The sequence below is a fragment of the Typha latifolia genome, chromosome 7 (assembly GCF_019914945.1).
Source record: "Typha latifolia isolate L0001 chromosome 7, TyphaL0001v2, whole genome shotgun sequence".
Classification (NCBI taxonomy): domain Eukaryota; kingdom Viridiplantae; phylum Streptophyta; class Magnoliopsida; order Poales; family Typhaceae; genus Typha; species Typha latifolia.
Window position 1 is genome coordinate 11916437 of NC_133092.1, and position 21299 is coordinate 11937735.

General features: G+C 37.1%; 1 protein-coding gene and 1 long non-coding RNA gene across 19 annotated transcripts; one reads left to right on the plus strand and one right to left on the minus strand.

The window, feature by feature from the left end:
* Window positions 1–1869: 1869 nt before the first annotated feature.
* Window positions 1870–19701, minus strand: LOC140792237 (uncharacterized). 18 transcript variants are annotated; one of them, XR_012109715.1, is made up of 10 exons: window positions 19540–19680; window positions 18966–19119; window positions 15502–16084; window positions 14924–15394; window positions 12829–14812; window positions 12172–12323; window positions 8218–8294; window positions 2509–2769; window positions 2202–2263; window positions 1870–2142 (listed from the first exon to the last, which is right to left on the minus strand). It is a non-coding gene; the product is annotated as an uncharacterized lncRNA (long non-coding RNA). The 18 variants fall into 18 exon arrangements; XR_012109711.1 differs by lacking the exon at window positions 2202–2263 and adding an exon at window positions 2309–2387; XR_012109712.1 differs by lacking the exon at window positions 2202–2263 and adding an exon at window positions 2309–2387 and having other exon boundaries at window positions 12654–14812.
* On the plus strand, window positions 19582–20965 carry LOC140792236 (uncharacterized). Its single transcript, XM_073143097.1, has 2 exons — window positions 19582–20113; window positions 20192–20965. The coding sequence occupies exons 1-2, from the start codon at window positions 19853–19855 to the stop codon at window positions 20741–20743; spliced, it is 813 nt and encodes a 270-aa protein (XP_072999198.1). The 5' UTR covers window positions 19582–19852; the 3' UTR covers window positions 20744–20965.
* The last annotated feature ends 334 nt before the right edge of the window (window positions 20966–21299 follow it).

Here is a 21299-nt window from a genome sequence, read left to right on the forward strand (position 1 = left end):
GCACACACCATGGACTTATGATGGATCTCTGATTGCAAACATAGGGTTTTTTTTTACTTGGATTAGGCTTAACACTTGAAGCCACAACTAATTGTCAATTTATCTAGCAGATAAACTGTTTTGGGAATCTTACATAATTGCCACTTAAAACTATTTAAAAAAGAAATCATAACTGGCATTATATTCTTTATAATGTCATAATTGCCATCGAAATTGTTGTGATCTTTCAAAAATATCATTATTTTAGTTAAATCTAACTAATCATGATTAAAACACAACTCAAAGACTATTTCACCAATAATTTAAAAGCTACCTAGTATTTATACACAATACTATTCTATACGAGACAAATAGCACAATGAAATATACTTTACTTTATGTAACACAAAAATTATTGATAAATATTTTACATTCTAAACTTAAAAAAGGTCAAGAGTATTTTAGGGTGTGGGATCGGCTGTTGGTGTCCCGACTTGATCCGATTCGTTGGCACCGCTTAGTCGATAAGTCATACTCATTGTGGTTAGTGATAATTCTAAATCATTCTTTATTGGATCTTGTGGTCGTAGTGAAGATGAAGTCCTAAACGGTGGAGGTTGATCCATGAAATGTTAGTATATATATTTATTAATCTTAATAGTAATCCATTAGGAATATTTTGTTAATAATTAATCACAGTGGCAATTCTAACATAGTCAAAAGATTTTAATAGCAATTTTGATATTTTAAAGAATGAAGTGATAATTATGATAGCTTAAAAGGAAATTATATAAAAATCCCAACTTTCTTTTATTTTAAATTTTATTTTGTGATAAACAAATAAAGAATGCAAATTTTGCAAAAAGCACCTTACCATTATTTGGAAAACAAAAGTGTGGAAATAAGTTCTTACAAGTATTGAAATAACTGGGTTCAGCCCATTCGCTCTTAAAATAAATAAATAAATAACTTCTTACGAGTATTGAAGCTTTGCCAACATTAGGCCACTAAGAACAGCCAATCCCAATTAGATCTAACCCAAAATAAATATTTTGTTAATAATGGTTAGATTTAAGTTTTATATGTGTCACTCTATAGTCTTATAATCTAGACTAAAGTACAGTTACTATTTTTTTATCATATTTGATCGACTCACGAATCAAATTTGAAGATATTTATTAAATGCAAAGTTGTAGATGATTGAATAAGCTTTTTAATATATCTAAAATAATATCGACCAAATTTCAGATGATAGAAATATAACAATATATTGAACAAAGTTTATATTTTTATTATATCTTTGTCATCTAAAATCTAATTAATATTATTTAATCCTTTAGGTTGATGCTTTATCTCGATTGCCTTAATCGTGGCGTACTAAAACTCTTTTACCTCCACAAGGGAGATTTCATTTTTTTTCCCTCTTTAGTCACATTAATTATTTTAATGAAATTTAATCTCTAGCTTGAACGTCTTTATATTCTTGAGCGTTTATTAATAGACTTGGGGTTGTTAATTTATATTGAGTTCCTTTGTATTGTGGATTTTGAAAAGTTAATGCAAAGGCTTGTGTATCTCAATTTCTATTGGGTTACATGGCCAATAGTGATTTTGATTTCGGGTTATATTAACCTTTCGTCCAGGTATATCTATTGAAATAACACTAGTAATAAGTTCAATATATCCAGTAGTATTATACAATCCTAGATTGCCGTACTGATGAGATGAGGAAGATCAATTATTATATTTTCTATTTACCATTCAAAAAAGAACATAGAAAAGATTAATAGTGCATTGAAGATAGCCAGAGCCTGAGACCACGAACACCCAGAGTATTGAGCACAGGTGGTATTAAATAAACCATCAATATATATATGTCAACTAAATGCATTACAAGAAAAGACCAATTAAAGATTTATATTTGAGATAGCAGAGAAATATGCATAGTTTGTGCTTATATTCATCTAACTATAGCTCTGGATTCTCTCAGCAATGATATTAAAAATAGAAGATATTGCCCTTCATTGCATTGCTGGTGAGTGCTATTTGACTTCATTATGGTGGGAATTTAAGTAGTATTGCAGAGAGTACTGCAAGCATCAAGATATCCATAAGATTTTTGGGCATCTTCTTCCTTTAATCATGGTCAATATACTCCCTATCCTGCCAAAGGTTAAGAATGTCAAAAGAATACAATAAAGATAGGGAAAGAAAGCATCTACCTCCCATACTCTGAACCAAGAGGGCAAGCCTTATCTAAACAACTTGTTCAACAGTGAGTTTTCTGCAAATGCATGGCGAAAACATTAGGAAGCCTTTTGCATTCTACCTTCAGAAGTTCTTTATCCATAGCAGAACCCTACGTATATAGAGGAAGTGGTCCCAAGAATAGCACAAGAATATATTCTCTATGGAGAAGATCAGATGGAAAAAAAGAGAGTATAAGCTACTTTCTGAAAGTATAAATACATAGTGAAGCAAGCATTAGCATCCAAACAGAGAACAAATATACTGGAAGAGAGGTCTTACATATAGATAAGAGTTTCTTTGGTAGCCAAGGATGACTTGCCTATCTCCATTTGAGGTTTTCAATCACCTGGAAGCTTCATGTGGATTAGTAGGCAGTCTCCTTGGCTAGTCTGAGTGGCTCTTATCCCTCATGCTAGACATAAATCTCTTCTTATTTTCAAGCATCTGGCTTACAGCTTCGCATAGATATAGTGGCAGATGATTACATAAACAGCATGAAGATCAATTTTTCATGCGAGTCCATGTGTCGTAGCTTATCAACTGTGACAATATTGATCAAACAGATCAAATTAGGCATGACTCATTGATGTTTGCATGTTCTCATGCCAATTGCAGTATTCATTGAGAGGTTTGTGCATATTCCATGTGTTCTCTCTCTGATTGATGATCTAATGTGCAATATTACAATGCATTTGTTGATCAGAGTATGATATTCAATTGAACTTCTGGTTTTCATGATTTTGCATTAGCATAGAGGAAAGTTCTTTGGCGACATGGTAAAACTCTATTAGGTTACATTTGTGAAAATATGCCAAATAATAAATGTGTTCTAGGCAATACACCTATTACTTGAACTTTGTATAACGCACAACAGTGCCACATAAATAATTAATTGTAGTATTTTCACACTCTCTCTCTCCATCATCAATCAGACTTAGAGGATGATATTTGCCAGTATTATTTAATCCAATATTGACTTTGACTACTTTTTGAAGTGTTTGTCTATTATTCACAATCATCTGAGCCGGATCAACTAGCAAATAGAGAAAGAAATCAAGAATGACAAAACCTGAAGTAGATTATAACATAATATGAGACCACAATTATCTATTTCTAAAGAATGAAAACACCGGCTGCAATAATAATGGGCAATTCTGAAAAAAAGAAAAACTGATGGAGAAATTCAGACATAAACAAAAAATCTAGTTTTGCACCATCTTATTATTTTCTGATCCTTTAAATTATCTATTACTTTTTCAAGCTTTCAAGAGGTGAATATAGACTGAAATAAAAGATATTTCGAGGATGCTTGACTGACACACTTGTTTATCACAAACAAAAAAAACCAGAATAGAAGTCACTTTTGTTGGGTGCAACCTCAGCTGATCAATCTTCATACTTACTATCCCAAACGTTCATTTCCTTGGCGATTAAAATTTACTGATACATGCGTCTAAACCTTTTGTCATCCAATGCATTCATCATCTCACTGATCAGTAATTAAGTAATGCATGCGTATAACACAATTATTGGTGAATATATTTAATTATTTATGACAAAAGGCTCAAAAGATGATGACTAAATTTTCCTGAAAACTTAGTTGTGTTGAATTTTCAACCAATTAACCTGTTCAAAATCAGAACTTATTAACCATAATAGGTGGGAAATTTCTGTAATCAAATCAACTGTGGGAAACTCAACCAAGGTAACACCTGTTAGATTGTTAAGATTGGATTAATCTAGTTAGAACACATGATGTTGAAACCTTGAAATACTTGATACAAACATTGGAGAATAATAGCAAGTTCAACTAGGCATTTAGTTCATTGAGAAAGAGAAATTTGGTGGACCCAGTACTGTAGGCTTGGTTGAGAGAACATTTTCTCATTGTACTCCTTTCCATGGTACAATTCTTCAATCAGAACTCATCCAATTAATTATATTGTGTCATTTAATTCAATTAGCAGATCTTTTCCATTTGAAATGAATGGCCTTGTACAATATTGATTTGTTTTGTGGAAGATAATAATTCCCAGCTAGTCTACTGTGAGAAATGATTAAAAGAACCAAGCAATCTACTCAAATGTGTTTGCAATGATGATTAGTTTCCATGCACGGGGGAAAAGACACTCAGCAATAACAAACTAAATGGAAACTCGACCATGATAAGTTGAAAAAAAGGGAAACCTCAAATGATTCCTTTTAAGTCTGTGTCATGGAGAACTCCTTTATTGCATTTACCATGTTATTTATAAACTTATAATTTCTTCATATCTCACCTCATTCGCCCTTGTCTAGCAAGCACAACGTATAACTTCATGGTACTTTAACCAAAATTTGCCAAAGATTGGATTTAACCCTTATAATCAGCACCACCTAGCCTAATTTTGTTTCTAGCTCATAGATAAAGACAGCTCCTTCTCTGACCATAAGGTACAATAAGGAAGAATTGATGAGAAAAACGCCTATATAGCCTATGGAAGCAGACAGATAAATTTCCACAGCTACATGAAGGGCTGTGAGAGGGGAAGAGCTGGTGCAATGGAATCTTATGTCTAAATTTCCAATCCACCAAACAATCTAGTAAATCTTAAACTTGCCCTCCTATGAAGGAGACCATCTTCTTGGTTGAAGTTACCTAAGAGGACTTTTTAAGTTTCATATCAAGACTCCAAAGGACAAAAGTACAAAACATATAAATCAGTGCAGAAGCATACTAGAATGACTAAAACAAATTGTTCAACTCACAATAGGTATTTAGTGGCAAAAAAAAGTTTGAAAAGATGACACTAAAGAATTGCTTTTAACTAAGAAGCCTAATAATAATAACTGTGGTAGGAATTGGTTGCCTACCTCATTACTAGGTGGTAGCCCGCTTGCTTAAATGAGTGAAGCATGAATTACTAGGAAGCCAGATGAAAGTGAAGAACAAATACAGTGGCTTAATTGAATGTGAGTGATAATATGATATCACAAAATTGGTCAATTGACATGAAAGAATGCATTTACTGATTCTCCATCTTGTAAAGTAAGAAAAAGAACTCGGCTTACAAATAGAGTTTACATATTGTTCTTTGATTCTACTATGTTTCTTTTACAAAAAACTCTCATCTCAGGATCTTCAAAATTAGTATCATATTTTCTTTAGGTCTCCCTTAGCATACTAGTGTTGAATAAGTATCTCTTCTTATGGTCTATATCTCTTATTCATTATTCCACATTACTTTATAAAAGTAGTATTTGGCTATTTCCTTGAATGACATGCTGACAATCAAAAGACATATTCTCAACATGCACAATTTAAACTGCCAAGTAGAAAGTGGTGGCAAACATTATATTCTTAGGAATGATGCTACAATGGAAGAAAGCTTCAAAGACCAATATCTTTAACAAATCCTACGGCCATCTCATGGATACGATCTTCATGAGTCTATGAGACCTGCAGTTGCTTTCCCTTTAAACAAGTCAATATTCTCCCATGATACTAAAAGAGGAAAATGGTTATAACAGAGGAAAAAAGAAAATTCCCCAGTGCCTCTGAGACCATGGCATTGGTAGGCCTTACACAATACAGAAAAAGCAACCAACTTGCACAACTAATGTGCTATACCAGAATATCAGTGGACAGAAAGGATAATTCTGTGTCTATATGTCTCTTCCTAACTCCCTCTTCCCTCGGGAGTGAACAGATCTATAGCAATACTGCAAGCAAAGTTGACTCCAGAAGAGAAGGACATGAACCAAATAATATATTCTAAACGGAGGGGGCAATGCCCAAAGATCTGAGATAGTGAACAATATCAGAATATAATGAGGCAAATTGGCATGGTCCATAGAAAAGGTAAATCTGTTCTCTTCTTCCCACTATAAAAAAAAAGTTGAAGCAAGCATTTGAAGCTAATTTCAAGGCAGGTAGAGATGAGGATAAGTCTTACATGGTAATAAGAGTCTATCTTTGATAGCCAAAGATGACTTGCCTGTAACCTCTTGGGGCTTTCGATAGTTAGAAAGCTCCATGTGGTCAAATAGGAAGTCTCCTTGGCTAATCTGGGAGGCCCCTATATCCCATGGTAGACTAAGATCTCTTCATTATCAAATGAACAAATTTACTCATAAGACCTCCACAAGGATAGGGTGGAAAGGTAGATAAGAAACTACACACATTAATGTTTATTGACAATATAAATAAGGCGAGGAGGATCAAAACCTTAACTAGGAACAATTAACATCTTGACATGTTTTACAACAAATTTGTAATTAATTCTTTATGGTATTCATAGTTGATTAATCTAGTTTTTGTACTTTCTAGTTACTTTTGGGAACTACAGTCAATATTCCAGGAAACTACCTGGATGAACTCCTTTGGTAGTATAAGTGGCACACCCGAAACCCATCCATAATAATACATACATAGCTGAACAACATGAGGAAGTAGGAAAACAATTCCCAAGTAAAAAAGAGTGAAAGAGAACCAGAATAATAAAAATAATAAATAAAGCCATATGGGAGACACTAATATGCATAAACTAGAGTCATCCTATTCTCCCTAGTTGTGTTACTGGAAGAATATGAGCTGGAGATATAGCAATTAACTCAATAGCACACTTCACATAAACTGATTAGCTTTAAGAAGCTCTCAAATCTATGGATGCCCAAAATCGGCCGATCCAGATCGTGATCGACCATAACCGATTCCGATCTAGATCCGAAACTATCCTAGACTAGTTTTAGTTTGGGATTGGCTAATTTCGGCCGTATCGGCTAGATCGGTCAAACTCAAACATATTGGACGAAACTTAGCTAAAACTAAATTTTTTAAAATTTCAGTTTGCATCTTAAATATATCTAACATATAATTGGTGTTCTCAACTGTTTTCTTTTTGATTTTCTAGTTTTTACCCTCTATCTCTCACACGTTCCTCCCACTCCTCACACTTCACCGAACTCATCCCTTGACCGATTTGGTGAGTCCCTCTAGCTACTCCCCACTCTAGTAAACTCGGATAAGTATTTTTTTTTCTTATTTCTCTTCTTTCATTCTCACTCGGTCTTTAACTTTTCTTTTCTTACTGCTATAGAACAATAGTAAAGAGCGATATTTGTCTTTTACTGTTGTTCTATAGTAGTAGTTTACGAGTATAAAAGTTTGTCAAATTCAAATTGGAATTCGTCATAATTTTTTAGTGAGTTTTTTTCTTTAATTTTTATGCTTTATACCTAACTCATGTTTATTTTATTATTTTTCTTTTTTTTCTAAATTTTTAGAAAATTTTCTGCATTTTTAAATAATATTTAAAACTTTACGTAACTAAAAATAATCTCACCTGATACGGACAGCTGATACGACAGATACCTATCATTTTTTCTAACGGCAGATCTCGATCTCGATACCGAATTTTGAAACCTTAGATTTAGATGCAGAACACATTGAGTGTCAGCAATTTGTCAGCATTGTACATGCCAATTGGCAATAGAACATGTTGGTACTGTGCCTTGAACTGTGTCTACACCTTGTCAACACGGATTGTCTCAGAGCACAGTAACCCAAACACTCAACAATAATGAACCAAACAAGAAAGATATTATTGTAATTAAGAAAAGAAACTGAAATCTCATGTGATCCCTTTAAATCCGTGCCGTGGAGAACCCTATATTCACCATGTTAGTTCTACTCTCTTCATATCACACCTTATTTAGTTTTCTCTTGCATGCAACTCTTGACCATCTTTATGGTACTCAAATCATAATGTGCATTAGATTGGATTATCCCTTATGATATGGGTCATCCAACAAAAGTTTTGATTCATGATGACACCCACAATTTGTTCTCTGATTAATAGATGAAGACTTCACATTCTTCTCTGACAACAAAAAAGGTGCAATATGTAAAACTAAAACCTACAGCATATCAAAGCATATACATGAATTCACAAGGTATTGTGATGCAAACAGAGAACAATGCTACAATATTATGTACAAAAATCTTACCAGCAAGATAAGCCTAATCCCAGCCTTCCTATGAATGAACTTTCTTGGTGGAAGCTAGCCAAAAGGATTGCTGAAGCCTGAAGATTAACATCAAGTTTTGTAGGACCAAAGTAGAAAACAATTAAAAGGAGAAAGGAGAACAGAAAAATGGCAGTACAAAAGATTGCAACTTTAACAAAGTTGAACCTTTACACTGGTACTTGAAGAGAAAAAAGGAAACTGATGAATTGATCCTAATATAACAATCTGAAGAGATTTATGGCTTACCAGTTCTATAAGTATGATCCATTTACTTGTATAATTGAAATGAAATCAAAACAGCAGCTGAAATAATTGATAAATACAGCCTATCAATCATTTCGATTGTGATTGACAGTCAAGAATTGGCCAGTGACACGAAAGAAAGCATTTGCAAATATTTTATCTTATAAGATTATAGGAAAGAATTCAGGTTCTTTACTTTTATCTAGATTTTACGTACTGTTTCGTGACTGACGTTTTGCCTAAAACGTTTTTCTAAATCAGGACATTGAAAAACATTATCACATTATCTTTAGATCTTAATATATTAATCTCTGAATTAATATCCCCTCATATCCAACTATTATTCCACATCTAAGATTCTACATCTAAAAGTAGTATTTGTACTACTTAGATGGAAAGCTGACACTAAAAAGTAACCTCAATGTGCCTCAGAAACAGCTGAGCTGCATATATGAGAAACAAAACTCCTTTCTTGGTGAAGAGTTAGGAAATGGTGCTTATATGGAACAACTTTTCATATAACATAAAGCTTCACAAATCCTTCTATAACCATCTTGTGGTGACAATATTTAAAATTCACAAGACTAATCTTTAGATTTCACAAAACTTTGAGCATCTTTCCCTTTAAAAGATCATTATTCTCCCATATTACCAAAAGAGGAAAATTTGAAAGCAAGGAAATAGCTAAGTTTTTGTCCTCCTGTGCTTTTATAACCATCACCCTAGAAAGCCTTAGAGGGCAAAAATAATGCAACCAACTTGTCTTATCAGTGTGTTACAACTGGATTAATGTTATATAACTCCTCTGCCTCTACAACAATAATACTTTAAGTAGAGTTGATCCACTGAGCAATCATCCTTGGATGCAAAACAAGAATATATTCTGAATAAAGGAGGTGGCCAGGGATACAAATAATAAGAATCTGACAAGGCAAATCGATGTGGGTCAAAATAAAGAGAAAAGCAAATCTGGTTTCTCTTTTGATGCACTATAAATACATACTAAAGCAAGCACACCAAGCTAATGTCAAGACCAGTTGAGCAAAAGAGAAATCTTACATGGTAATAAGAGGTTTCCTTTGATAGCCAAGGATGATTTGCCTGTAACCTCGTATAGGTTTTCAACAGCTTAAAAGCTCCATGCAGTTTCACAGGCAGTCTCGTTGGCTAATCTGAGAGGCCCCTATTTCCCATGTTAGACTAAGATCTCTTTTTGTACTTGATTGTCACATAATTCCATGGCAATGCCACCAAATGGAAGGGTAGAAAGGTATGTTTCTGAATGCTATGGAAAGGAATAGGCAATTAACATTTAGATTTATTTCAAAAAACTAAGCTTTTAATGTAAAAAACCTCTTGTCATCTTTCTACATGACAATGATCATTTAACAATTTGTTTATGTTTGCAAAATTATCTAATATTCTCATGTGTTTCATTACGGACTCGTAGGTTGGTTTAAATTGATCTGTTACTTGGTATGTGTTTTCCATGCAATAAACACAGATTAATTTTCATTATCAGTCTCAATCCTGGGATAAATTACTTTTATAGTTTTTTTATTGCTCTCAGGTTATCTCACTGCTCAAGCTATAGCAGGCCATATAGAGTTCAAAAATTACCTTTAGCAATAACAGAACACAAAGGGATAATACGACGTTGTATGCATGAGCGGAAGAGCTATTAGGAAATTTTGATGCAAGATTTAGATAAAAATTAGAAAAAAAAAACTCTAGCCATTTTCTATTCTACAGAATATTGGTTGCAAATCTTTTCTGTTTCACTAACAAGATACTTAATAGTTCATAAAATTATTGCATTTCCTTTTATTTTGTATATATTTCTAAAGCAAAAAAAAAAATCCCAACTCTCTCATTTGACCTGGGGGACATCAAGCAACCTTCTTTTTAAGTTTTCATCTTTCTTGCTCTCTCTCTCTCTCACACACACACATACATACTTTTTTCATCCTTCACACTTCACTAAGCTTATATGGCGAGCTACTCTGACAACTCTGCATTCTGATAAACTAGGGTGAGTGTTTTCTGTTTTCTATTTATATTCTCTCTATCTTTTTCTCTCCCTCTCTTATTATTGCAGAACAACGGAAGAGATATTCCTCTTCATCTTACTTCTGCAGCAATAATTTACTTGCATAAAAATTTATCAGATTCAGCTCGAAATTTATCAAAATTTGAGTTAGTGAGTATATTTTTTAGTTTTTCGGCTTCATATATGAGTAATTTCTATTTTGTCTTTTTTTTTGTCACTTTTCCTAAATTCTTAGATATTTTGCTGCATTTTTAAATAATTTTAGAATTTCACATAATAAAAAAATAGTATGATATCTTATCGACCGATAATTGTCATTTTTCCGACGGCCAGTCCTAATCCTTATATTTGAAACCTTGTCTAATGGTAACATTTAGTTATTGAAAAAGATGTTCTTCACCATGTGACCCTTATTTGGAAATAATAGTAGATTATTGCACAATCTCATGAAAGCATATAATGAACAAAAGCATTCATGATCATGACTCATTTACCCTAATAAGATTACAACAACACCATCACTTAGGATCAATCTCCAACCAACTAGCATGTCCAAACTTAGAAGTCATGAAATGAAATCACAATTGGTAGGAAGTTCATGTAATCAGGTTGGATTATAGTAAACCCAAATATAAGTAAGAGAGCTTGGATCCTTCTGAGATGGTACTTTGTTAAAGGTGCACCAGTCTAATTAGAACATTTGACCTTGAAACTATAAAATTTAAGTATACATTGGATATACTTGTTCTACTAGGCATTCAGTTCTTAAAAGGACAAATTTAGAAAACCCCAACATTGTGGCATCGGTTGAAAGATCCCGACATAAAATATATACTACCTTCACAAGTGACAAGACAAATGGTTTTTATACTTCCCAGCTAAATTTTTGTTATGCTTAAAAGAACCTAAAAGTCTAAAAGGGTTCATAAAATTCTCACCAATAAGTTCGATGATTTGGTCCAGATTTTCATGGATGAATAAGAGCCAAGAGAGAGCTCAATGTTAATAAACTAAATGGGGAAGTTTTTACTATGACCAAGGAAAAGAGAAACAAGAAATAAGAGAGACCTCAACTATAATAAACTAAATGGGAGGAGTTGTTTACTATGAGCAAGGAAAGGAGAAATCTCAAGTGATTCCTTTAATTCCATGCTGTGGTGAGACCTATATTTCATTCATCATGTTACATCTTAATGTACTTCAACAGTTTAACCACTATTTGGAGAAGGATTTATCCTTTAAAATTAGGGTCATCTAGCTTAGGTGTCGGATCACATTAATATCCTCAATTTCTTCTCTGTTTTACAGATGGAGATTAATATTCTTCCTTCACAAATGGGAAGTAAAGTATCAATAATGAAGTGTTGATGTGTAAAACTAAGGCTTACACCCGATGGAAGCATATAGAAGAAGTTACAGAGAATTGGGACACAAAGGAGATTAGATGAATCTATCAAAGCTTTACCTTATGCTCTCATATGTGTGCCCTTTTAAGCTAATTGTTCCTATCGAACATTGACTTAGTTTCATGAAATGAGGTAATTTTCAGAAAATCTGTTCCATGATTAACAACTGAACAATTACTCATGATGTTAAGAAGGAAAAAATGAAATAATTCTCATATTCACCAAAAATCTTACAAATATCAGGAAGAACCCTTTGAGGCCAAGAAGATCCAGAAGCTTGAATGCCTACATGTCTGGCATGTAGACATCACTGATAACCTGATCAAGTCTGTCCTTGGTGTCCCTCAACAGTCTCAAGGGCGTGATTGCCTGACCGGTTGTTGTACCTGAAAGAACACATAAAACGAATTAGTCCTCGGATCAAAATCCTTATCTTAAACCCACCCAAAAAATAGGAAGAACAAAAAAAAAATCCAACTTTTCTTCCGATTTTACTCCAATGTACAACAGAAAATGGGAGAGATCAAAAGAACATAACTTATACAAAATAAAAAAAAACCAGAGGGGAAAATAAGCTCTTTTTAGTGAGGAAAAAACTATGGTGATGAGCAACAAAAGATAGACCCAAAGGCCTAATCATTTGATTTGAAAAAAAAAATTAGCGGAAGAAAGAAGAGAAGAAGACCATAATATTGGCATCGAATCAGGAGAGTCACCAAAATTGAGGCAAGTAGGATCATCATCCACGGCCATCCTGGGGGACGCGTATCTCCCCTCCGATTTGGGAATTTCTCACCTTTTTCCGACTCCCATTGCGAATTTCTATTTACCGAAAATACTATAATGCCCTTTATATACAAAAGATCATTCTCCCGCCTCGCCTCACCTCACCTCAGCTAACGCACTCCTCTTCAGAGTTGAGAGTACTTGGTTTCTTCTTCGTCTTCTTCCAACCGCCAACCGTAAACTGCAAAACCCTACCTTCCACAATGCGCTGAGGAAGACCACCATCGCTTGACGCCCTCCTCCCTTGCGGAACCCCACCGACCAGGAGCTCATCGACGGTTATCTCAAGAATTGGGTCCGGGAGGTTCCCCTTTCTTGCAGCGACGCCATCGTAGGCGCCGAGGTCTACTCGACCGAGCCGTGGAATCTTGTCGGCGAGGACGAAGAAACGGGCTACTTCTTGTCGCACCGAACCCTCCAGAATCAGAAGTCCGGCTACACGAGCCGCCGCGCGGGTTCCGGGACTTGGTATGCGGAGAAGAAGAATATGCTTTCGTTTTGAGGAGGATGGCGATAGACATAAGAGGAAGAGGAAGAAGAGCACCGGGTGGGTCATGTACGAATACGAGCTTCCTGCCACTTCTCTAAGATCGATCTCTTCTCTTCTTTTCTGCAATGTTAGTATTGAATTGTCAATAATTAATTGGATAATGTATGCGTGCAGTGTGAAGAACCCGTCCTGTGTTTGTTCAAGAAGAGCGCGCAGGCGATCTCCTCTAGGAAGAAACATGCGGCCGCGGAAGCAAACGCTACTTTCCCGTCGACTTCTGGCTATGTTGGGTTGGCAACTTCTACATCGGATTCCTACGCTATCGCCGACTTCGCCAGTCCGATTTGTCTTTCCATCGCCCGGGAGGAGTGCGGCACGGCATGCGCCATACCAATGACGCCGGTGCCGGCGACTCCTCCGTCCGACAACGAAGCCTGGAAGCCCATTTCTCCTTCGTCATCGGGCTTCATCACGGACTGCTGCATGCTGGCGCCGAATCCGATGCCGTCGACTTCTACGCCGCCGGAGATGGACGCCACCGACTCCATGAATCTGACATGTCCTTACACGGCGAGACCGCACGACGACGACTTCAACTTCGACTCGAACTCGAGGCATCGGAGTTTGCGGAGTTTCTGAACAGCACCTTGATGGAGGACGCCGCCGAGTCGACTTGGAACCCGGCGGCCTCGGTAGGCGACGAGATCACCAATGTGATGATTGATCCCTTCGGGTCCGAGTTCGACATCTCTAATTTAATCCACGGGGCGTGGAATTGGTATGTAGGTGTGGCAGATTTGTAATGTATATAAATGCTTAAATAACACTTACACTTACTATTTTGTCAGTTATTATTATTTTTTGCCTCAAATAATCTGCATTATTTCGTTATGTTTTGGTGTATTATTTAGTACCAATCCACTTAGTCTAATTAATAGGAATTTAATCTTACCTCCTGATTAACAACACAACAGTGCTTACCTATGGGACTTGATGCCATACATCTCTATATGATTATTTGGACGTACGTTCTAGGGTTTGAATCAATGAGAAGTAGGTTTTATACGTTGGTCTTTTAATCTCCTAAGGGATTTTGTCGTTATATTAATTTGTCTTGTTAACTTGACTTCAAACTGTAGAGAAAAGAATTTGCTAACAGGATACTACCAAGTTAATTGATAATAAAAGTTTCTCTATCAAAATTAAAGCATTGAAGCCACCGTTCACTTCAAAAATAATAAAAATTCTTATTTCAAAATACAATATTTTATTCTAGAATAACAACTAAATATTAAAATAATCATATTCTAAAAATATAAACACTATTTATCAAAAATAACAACTAAACATGTCGTGCCACACTCCTAGGCAACGGAAAGACAAGGCAGATTAGCGATATCGGCGGTGTGTCGAAATCCAAGGAAGTACAAGCCGGATGGGCGAAGTCGGAGATGGCATAGGAGTCCGATGTAGAAGTTGGCAAGCCAACGTAGGCAAAAGTCAATGGGTAGTACCGCTAGCCGCTGTGACCGCCTATATCTTTCGGCTATAGATCGCCTGCACGTGCTTCTTGATCAAACATAGGACGGGTTCTTCACACTATAAGCATACATTGCCAATTATTTATTAAGAATTCAACAATATCACTGTAGAAAAGAAAAGAAGAGATCGATCGATCAAGGGGCGAGGTTTAAAAGATTTGATATATACCAGCTGGATAGAGGCGTTGATATGGACGATCCGACTCGTACATGACCCAGCCGCTGCTCTTCTTCCTCTTCCTCAGGTTTGTCGCCATCTTCCTCGCAAAGATGGCATCAGATCTGGTGTCGGCATGCCGTAGTCCGTGATGAGGCCCGATGACAAAGAACAAACGAGCTTTTCAGCTTCGATGTCGAACGTAGGAGTCATCGGGATGGCGCATGCCGTGTCTCACTCCTCCCGGCGATGTAAAGACAAGCGGGTCAGCGATAGTGGCGATAGTATCGAAGTCTGAGGAAAGACAAGCCGGATTGACGAAGTCGGCGATGGCATAGGAGTCCAATGTAGAAGTCGGCAAGCCAACGTAGCCAGAAGTCGACGGGAAAGTAGCATTTGTTGCAGAGGTCGCCTGATTCTTCCGACTAGAGGAGATCGCCCGAGCGCTCTTCTTGATCAAACATAGGACGGGTTCTTCATACACTGCATACATACATTATCCAATTATTTATTAAGAATTCAATACTATCACTGCAGAAAAGAAGAGGAGATCAATTGACCGGAAGAGGTTTAAAAGATTTGATATATACCGGCCAAGTATAGGCGTTGATGGTAGGAAGCTCGTATTCATACATGACCCTGCCGGTGCTCTTTTTCCTCTTCCTCTTAGATATATCGCCATCCTCCTCGTGGAGGCAAAAGGAAAGCATCTGCTTGTACCCGAGAAGCCGGCCGTTTTTGCTTTTAATCACTGGATTCTTTTTCTCAGTGTACCGAATCTGCATGGCGACCCTGGTAGCCACTCTCAGCAATGATATTAAAAATAAAGATATCGTCCTTCATTGCATTGCTGGGGAGTGCTATTTGACTTCGTTATGGTGGGAATTTGGGTTGTATTGCAGAGTACTGCAAGCAACCAAATATCCCTAAGATTTTTTACCATCTTCTTCCATTAATCATGGTCAATATATTCCCAACCTTGCCAAAGGTTAAGAATGTCAGAAGAGTCCAAATAATAGGGAAGAAAGCATCTAGCTCCCATGCTCTGAACCAAGAGAACAAGCCTTATTCAAACAACTTGTTCGACAGTGTGTTTTCCAAAAAATGTGGTCGCCGAAACATAGGAAGCTTTTTGCATTCTACCTTCAGAAGTTCTTCATCCACAGCAGAGCCCTAGAGGAAAGATAGAAACTCAAATTGATGTATCCGGTTCCGAGAATGGCACAAGAATATATTCCCTATGGAGAAGATCAGATAAAAAAAAAGGTACAAGCAACCACAGGCGTTAGAGGAAGAGATGGAGGGGGACAGCTGATCCGAATTGTACACTTTCTGATAGTATAAATACATCATGAAACAAGCATTAGCATCCAAAAAGAGAATAAATACACTGGAAGAGAGGTACATGTAGATAAGAGTTCCTTTGGTAGCCAAGGGCGACTTGCCTTATCTCCATTTGAGGTTTTCAATCACATGAAAGCTTCATGTGAATTTGTAGGCAGTCTCCTTGGCTAGTCTGAGTGGCTCTTACCCCTCATGCTGAATAAAGATGCATATCGAGCCGAGCCAAGCTGGGCCAAGCTCGTTCAAGCTCGGCTAGTTTACACCCCTAGCTAGAAACAAATATCTTCTTATTTTCAAGCATCTGACCTACAACTTCTAATAGATATAGTGCCAGATGATTACATGAACAGCATGCAAATCAATTTTCCAAATGAGTCCATGTGGTGTAGCTTATCAACAGTGCAACGGAATTTATCAAACGGATCAAATTTAGGCATGATTCGTTGATGTTTACATGTTCCCATGCCAATTGCAGTGTTCATCTAGAGGTTTGCACATATTCCATGTGTTTTGTCCCTCTGATTGATGCTCTAATGTGCAATATTGCACTTCTGATTTTCATTATTTTGCATTAGCATGGATGAAAGTTCTTTGGCGACATGGTAAAACTCTACTAGGTTACAATTGCGAAAATATGCCAAATAAATGTGTTTGAGGTAACACACTTAGTACATGAATTGCATAACACACAATAGTGCTACATAAATAGTTAATTATAATATTGTCACACCCTATCTCTCCATAATCAATCAGACTTAGCAGATGATATTGCTCAGTTTTACTTAATCTGATATTGACTTTGACTACTTTTTGAAGTATTTTTCTATTATTCACAATCATCAGAGCGAGATCAACTAGCAAGTAGAGAAAGAAATCAAGAATGACAAAACTTGAAGTAGACTATAACATAATATGAACTAGACCACAAATTATCTTGTTCTAAAGAATGAGAGAACAGCGGCTGCTATAATAATGGACAATTGAGAAAACAAACTAATGGAGAAAATCAGACATAAAAACAAAATCTAGTTTTGCACCATCTTATTATTTCCTGATCATTCTTCAAATCATCCATCACTTATTCGAGCTTTCAAGAACTGAATAACTGAATATAGACTGAAATAGAACATTTCGAGGATGGTTGACTGACACACTTGTTCATCACAAACAAGAAACCAGAATAGAAGTCATTTAATCATGCAATAAAATTTCCAAAAAGAAAAGAAAAGAAAGCTTATCTCTAATGTAGAGTTTACGTATTGTTCTTTGATTCTGTAACTCTTTTACTACATATTATGTAATATTTTCATATCAGCAGCTTTAGAAGCGTTGATGTATTACATTAGCCCTCCCTTAACAAAATGATCATAGAAGTAATACCCCTTCATGCCTCTTGTACAGTACTGTCAAATGTCTGAGATATTTAAAATGCAAATCGGAGAAACAAAGATTCCTTTACTGGCAATCAGCATTGATTTCCAGCTAGCAAAATGGTGCTTCTACGGAATAAAGCTCTCATGGAACATAATGCTCATCATATCTTGTACAGCCATCTCGTGGAGATAATATTTACATTCTAGGAGATTAATCTTTGGATTCTATAAGACTTTGAGCATCTTGCCCTTTAAACAGGTCAATGTTTAACCCTAACCCAAGTTTGAATCAAACCATAATCTCGATTGGCGAGGCGCCAAAGGAGGAAAATCGTGAAAGCAAAGACAAAACAAGGTTTTTCGACCTCGAATGCTTTGAAAATTGAAGTTGCAGTACTTGAAAGACACTAGAGGACACATATAGTGCAACCGACTTGCCTAACCCATGTGCTACAACTAGAAAAATTATACTCGTAACTCCCTCCATCTCCAAACTAAATTACTGCATAACAGATCCGTAGATACAATGCAATAGTAATTCAAGGAAATGAAGTGACTGATGAGGAGAATAATTGTAGCTCAATGAAAGAGAAAAGAAAATTTGGTTCACATCTTGTGCACTGTGTTGAAGTAAGCAGTGCGAGCCAACTTCAATGCCAGTAGAGCAAAAGAGGGGTCCTTACATTGAAATAAGGGTCAATCTTTGATAGCCAAGAGTAACCTCTTGGATATTTTACATAGTTTGAAAGCTCCATGCAGCCTACTAGGCAGTCTCGTTGGTTAAACTGAGAGACCCTTATTTGCCACTGTTGACAGATCTCTTCTTCATTGCGAAACAAGTTCCATGGTAGCTCTCCAAATGGACAGAGTAAAGAGGTAGATAAGAAAGTATGCCTATGAATGTTCCATTAGCATCTAAAAAATCTATCAACATCTAGACTTGTTTTAAATGAACGGACTCTTCATCTCAGAAGCTCCATCTACCTATTTTCCTACATAAGCTAACATGACAATAATTGCATTACAATTTTATGTTGGCTATGTAATATTCTCCTGTGCTTAATTGTGTACCCAGTAGGTGGATTTAATAAAGTCTGTTGCTTGTCATGTGATTTCATGCAGCAGAGAAAGCAGCATTTTTCAGAATCAATATGTATGCAGTTGACTCTGGGAAAGTACACCTATTAGTACTCTTTTAAGTTTCTCCGAAGTTATAAGCAGGCCACATGTATCTCCAACTTGCAAAAGTAAAGAACAGAACAGAAAAGTCCAGAACCACGACAAGAATATGTTAAGGAAAAAAATGAAACAATTCTTATATTCATCAAAAATCTTACTAATAATTGGAAGGTCCATTTCAAGGCCAAAAAGATCCAGAAACTTGAATGCCTCCCATCTCTGGCATGTAGACATCACTGATAAGCTGATCAAATCTGTCCTTGTTGCCCTTCAACATTCTCAGGGCTGTGATTGCCTGACCAGTTGTTGTAACTGAAAGAACACATAAAACCAATTAGTCTTCGGATCAAAATCGTTATCTTAAAACCAAGAAATAAAAAGAACAAAAAAGAAATTTCCAACTTTTCTTCCACCAATCAAAAGCACGGCAAAAATAGGACAGATCAAAACAAAAGAACTTCATACAAAAATAAATAAATAAATAAAAATTAGACGGGAAAAGAAGCTCTTTTCAGTGAGGAAAAAACCGGAGTGATGATCAACAAAAGAAAGAAGAGAAATAATGGAAGAAAGAAGAGAAGAAGAACCAATAATGGTATTGGCATCGAATCAGGAGAGTCTCCAAAAATTGGGACAAGTGGGATCATCATCCACGGCCATCGTGGGCGACGCGTATCATTGGGAATTACTATCTAGATAAAGACAATAATGTCAATCGCAAACTCGCCTCACCTCACCTCACCTCACCTCACCTCAACTCACGCACTCCTCTTCAGAGTTGAGAGTTCTTGATTTCTTCTTCATTTTCTTCCAATCGTCAACCCCAAACTGCAAAACCCTACCTTCCACAAATGTGCAGGGGAAGACCACATCGCTCGATGCCCTCCTCCCTTGGGGATTCGGATTCAACCCCACCGACCAGGAGCTCATCGACGGTTATCTCAAGAACTGGGTCCGGGAGATTCCCCTTTCTTGCACCGACGCCATCGTCCGCGCCGAGGTCTACTCGACCGAGCCGTCGAATCTAGTCGACGAGGACTAGGAAATGGGCTACCTCTCGCACCGAACCATCCAGTATCAGAAGTCTGGCTACACGAACCGCCGCGCAGGTTCCGGCACTTGGTATGCGGAGAAGAAGAATCCGGGGATCGAAAGCGAAAGCGACCGGGTTATCGAGTACAAGCAGATGCTTTCCTTTTGCCTCTGCGGGGAGGATGGCGATAGACCTAAGAGGAAGAGGAAAAAGAGCACCGGCTGGGTCATGTACGAATACGAGCTTCCTGCCATCAACGCCTCTACTCGGCCAGTATATATCAAATCCTTTAAACCTCTTCCCTAGATCGATCGATCTCTTGAATTCTTAATAAATAATGTACGCGTGCAGTGTGAAGAATCCGTCCTATGTTTGATCAAGAAGAGCGCGCAGGCGATCTCCTCTAGCCGGAAGAAACAGGCAGCCACGGCGGCAAACGCTACTTTCCCGTCGACTTCTGGCTACATTGGCTTGCCGACTTCTACATTGGACTCCTACGCCATCGCCGACTTCGCCAATCCGGCTTGTCCTTCCTCGGACTTCGACACTACCGCTGACTTCGTAAATCCGCCTTGTCTTTCCATCACCCGGGAGGAGTGCGGCACGGCATACGCCATCCCGATGACGCCGGTGCCGGCGACTCCTACGTCCGACACAGAAGCCGGGAAGCCCGTTTGTCGTTCGTCATCGGCCTCATCATGGACTGCGGCATGCCGAGACCGGATCCGATGCCATCGACTTCTACGCCACCGACTTAATGAATCTGTCATGTCTTTTCACCGCGACACCGCACGACGACGACGACCTCTCGACGCAGTGGAGTTCGCGGAGTTTCTGAACAGCACCTTGGAGGACGCCGGACCCCTTGGAATCCGGCGGCCTCGGAGCTCACCAATGTGGTGATCGATCCATCTGGCGGTGCGGTGAATGAATCCGTTTTGTGGCAGAATCCCTAATGATTCAATCTCTTCGGATCGGGTCCGACATCTCTAATTTACTCTACCCGGGCGTGACATTAGTACGTCGGTGTGGCAGATCTGTGATAATATAATAACTGCTAATAGATGGTATCAGTTGTAACAATTTCCTTTATAAATAACGCTTACTATTTTTTATCATTAATTATATATTCTTTTTTACCTCAAAATAATATCCATTATTTCATTATGTTTTGGTGTATTATAGGACCAACCTACTTAGTCTAATTAATAGAATTTAATTAACAACATAACAATACTTCTTAGCGACTTGATGATAAGGATCAACATAAGACTTATTTCTCATTTTCATCTTTTTTTTTTTTATTTGAAAGAAGGTCCATGTACCGATAATTCTATTAAAGACAAACACCTTTTACAAGCTTGATACATGAAGGAAAGGAGAGATTTTTTTAAGAGTCCTCCATCAATATCTATAAGAAAAACCAAACATCAAGCCATAAGGGCATGTAAGATCTGAA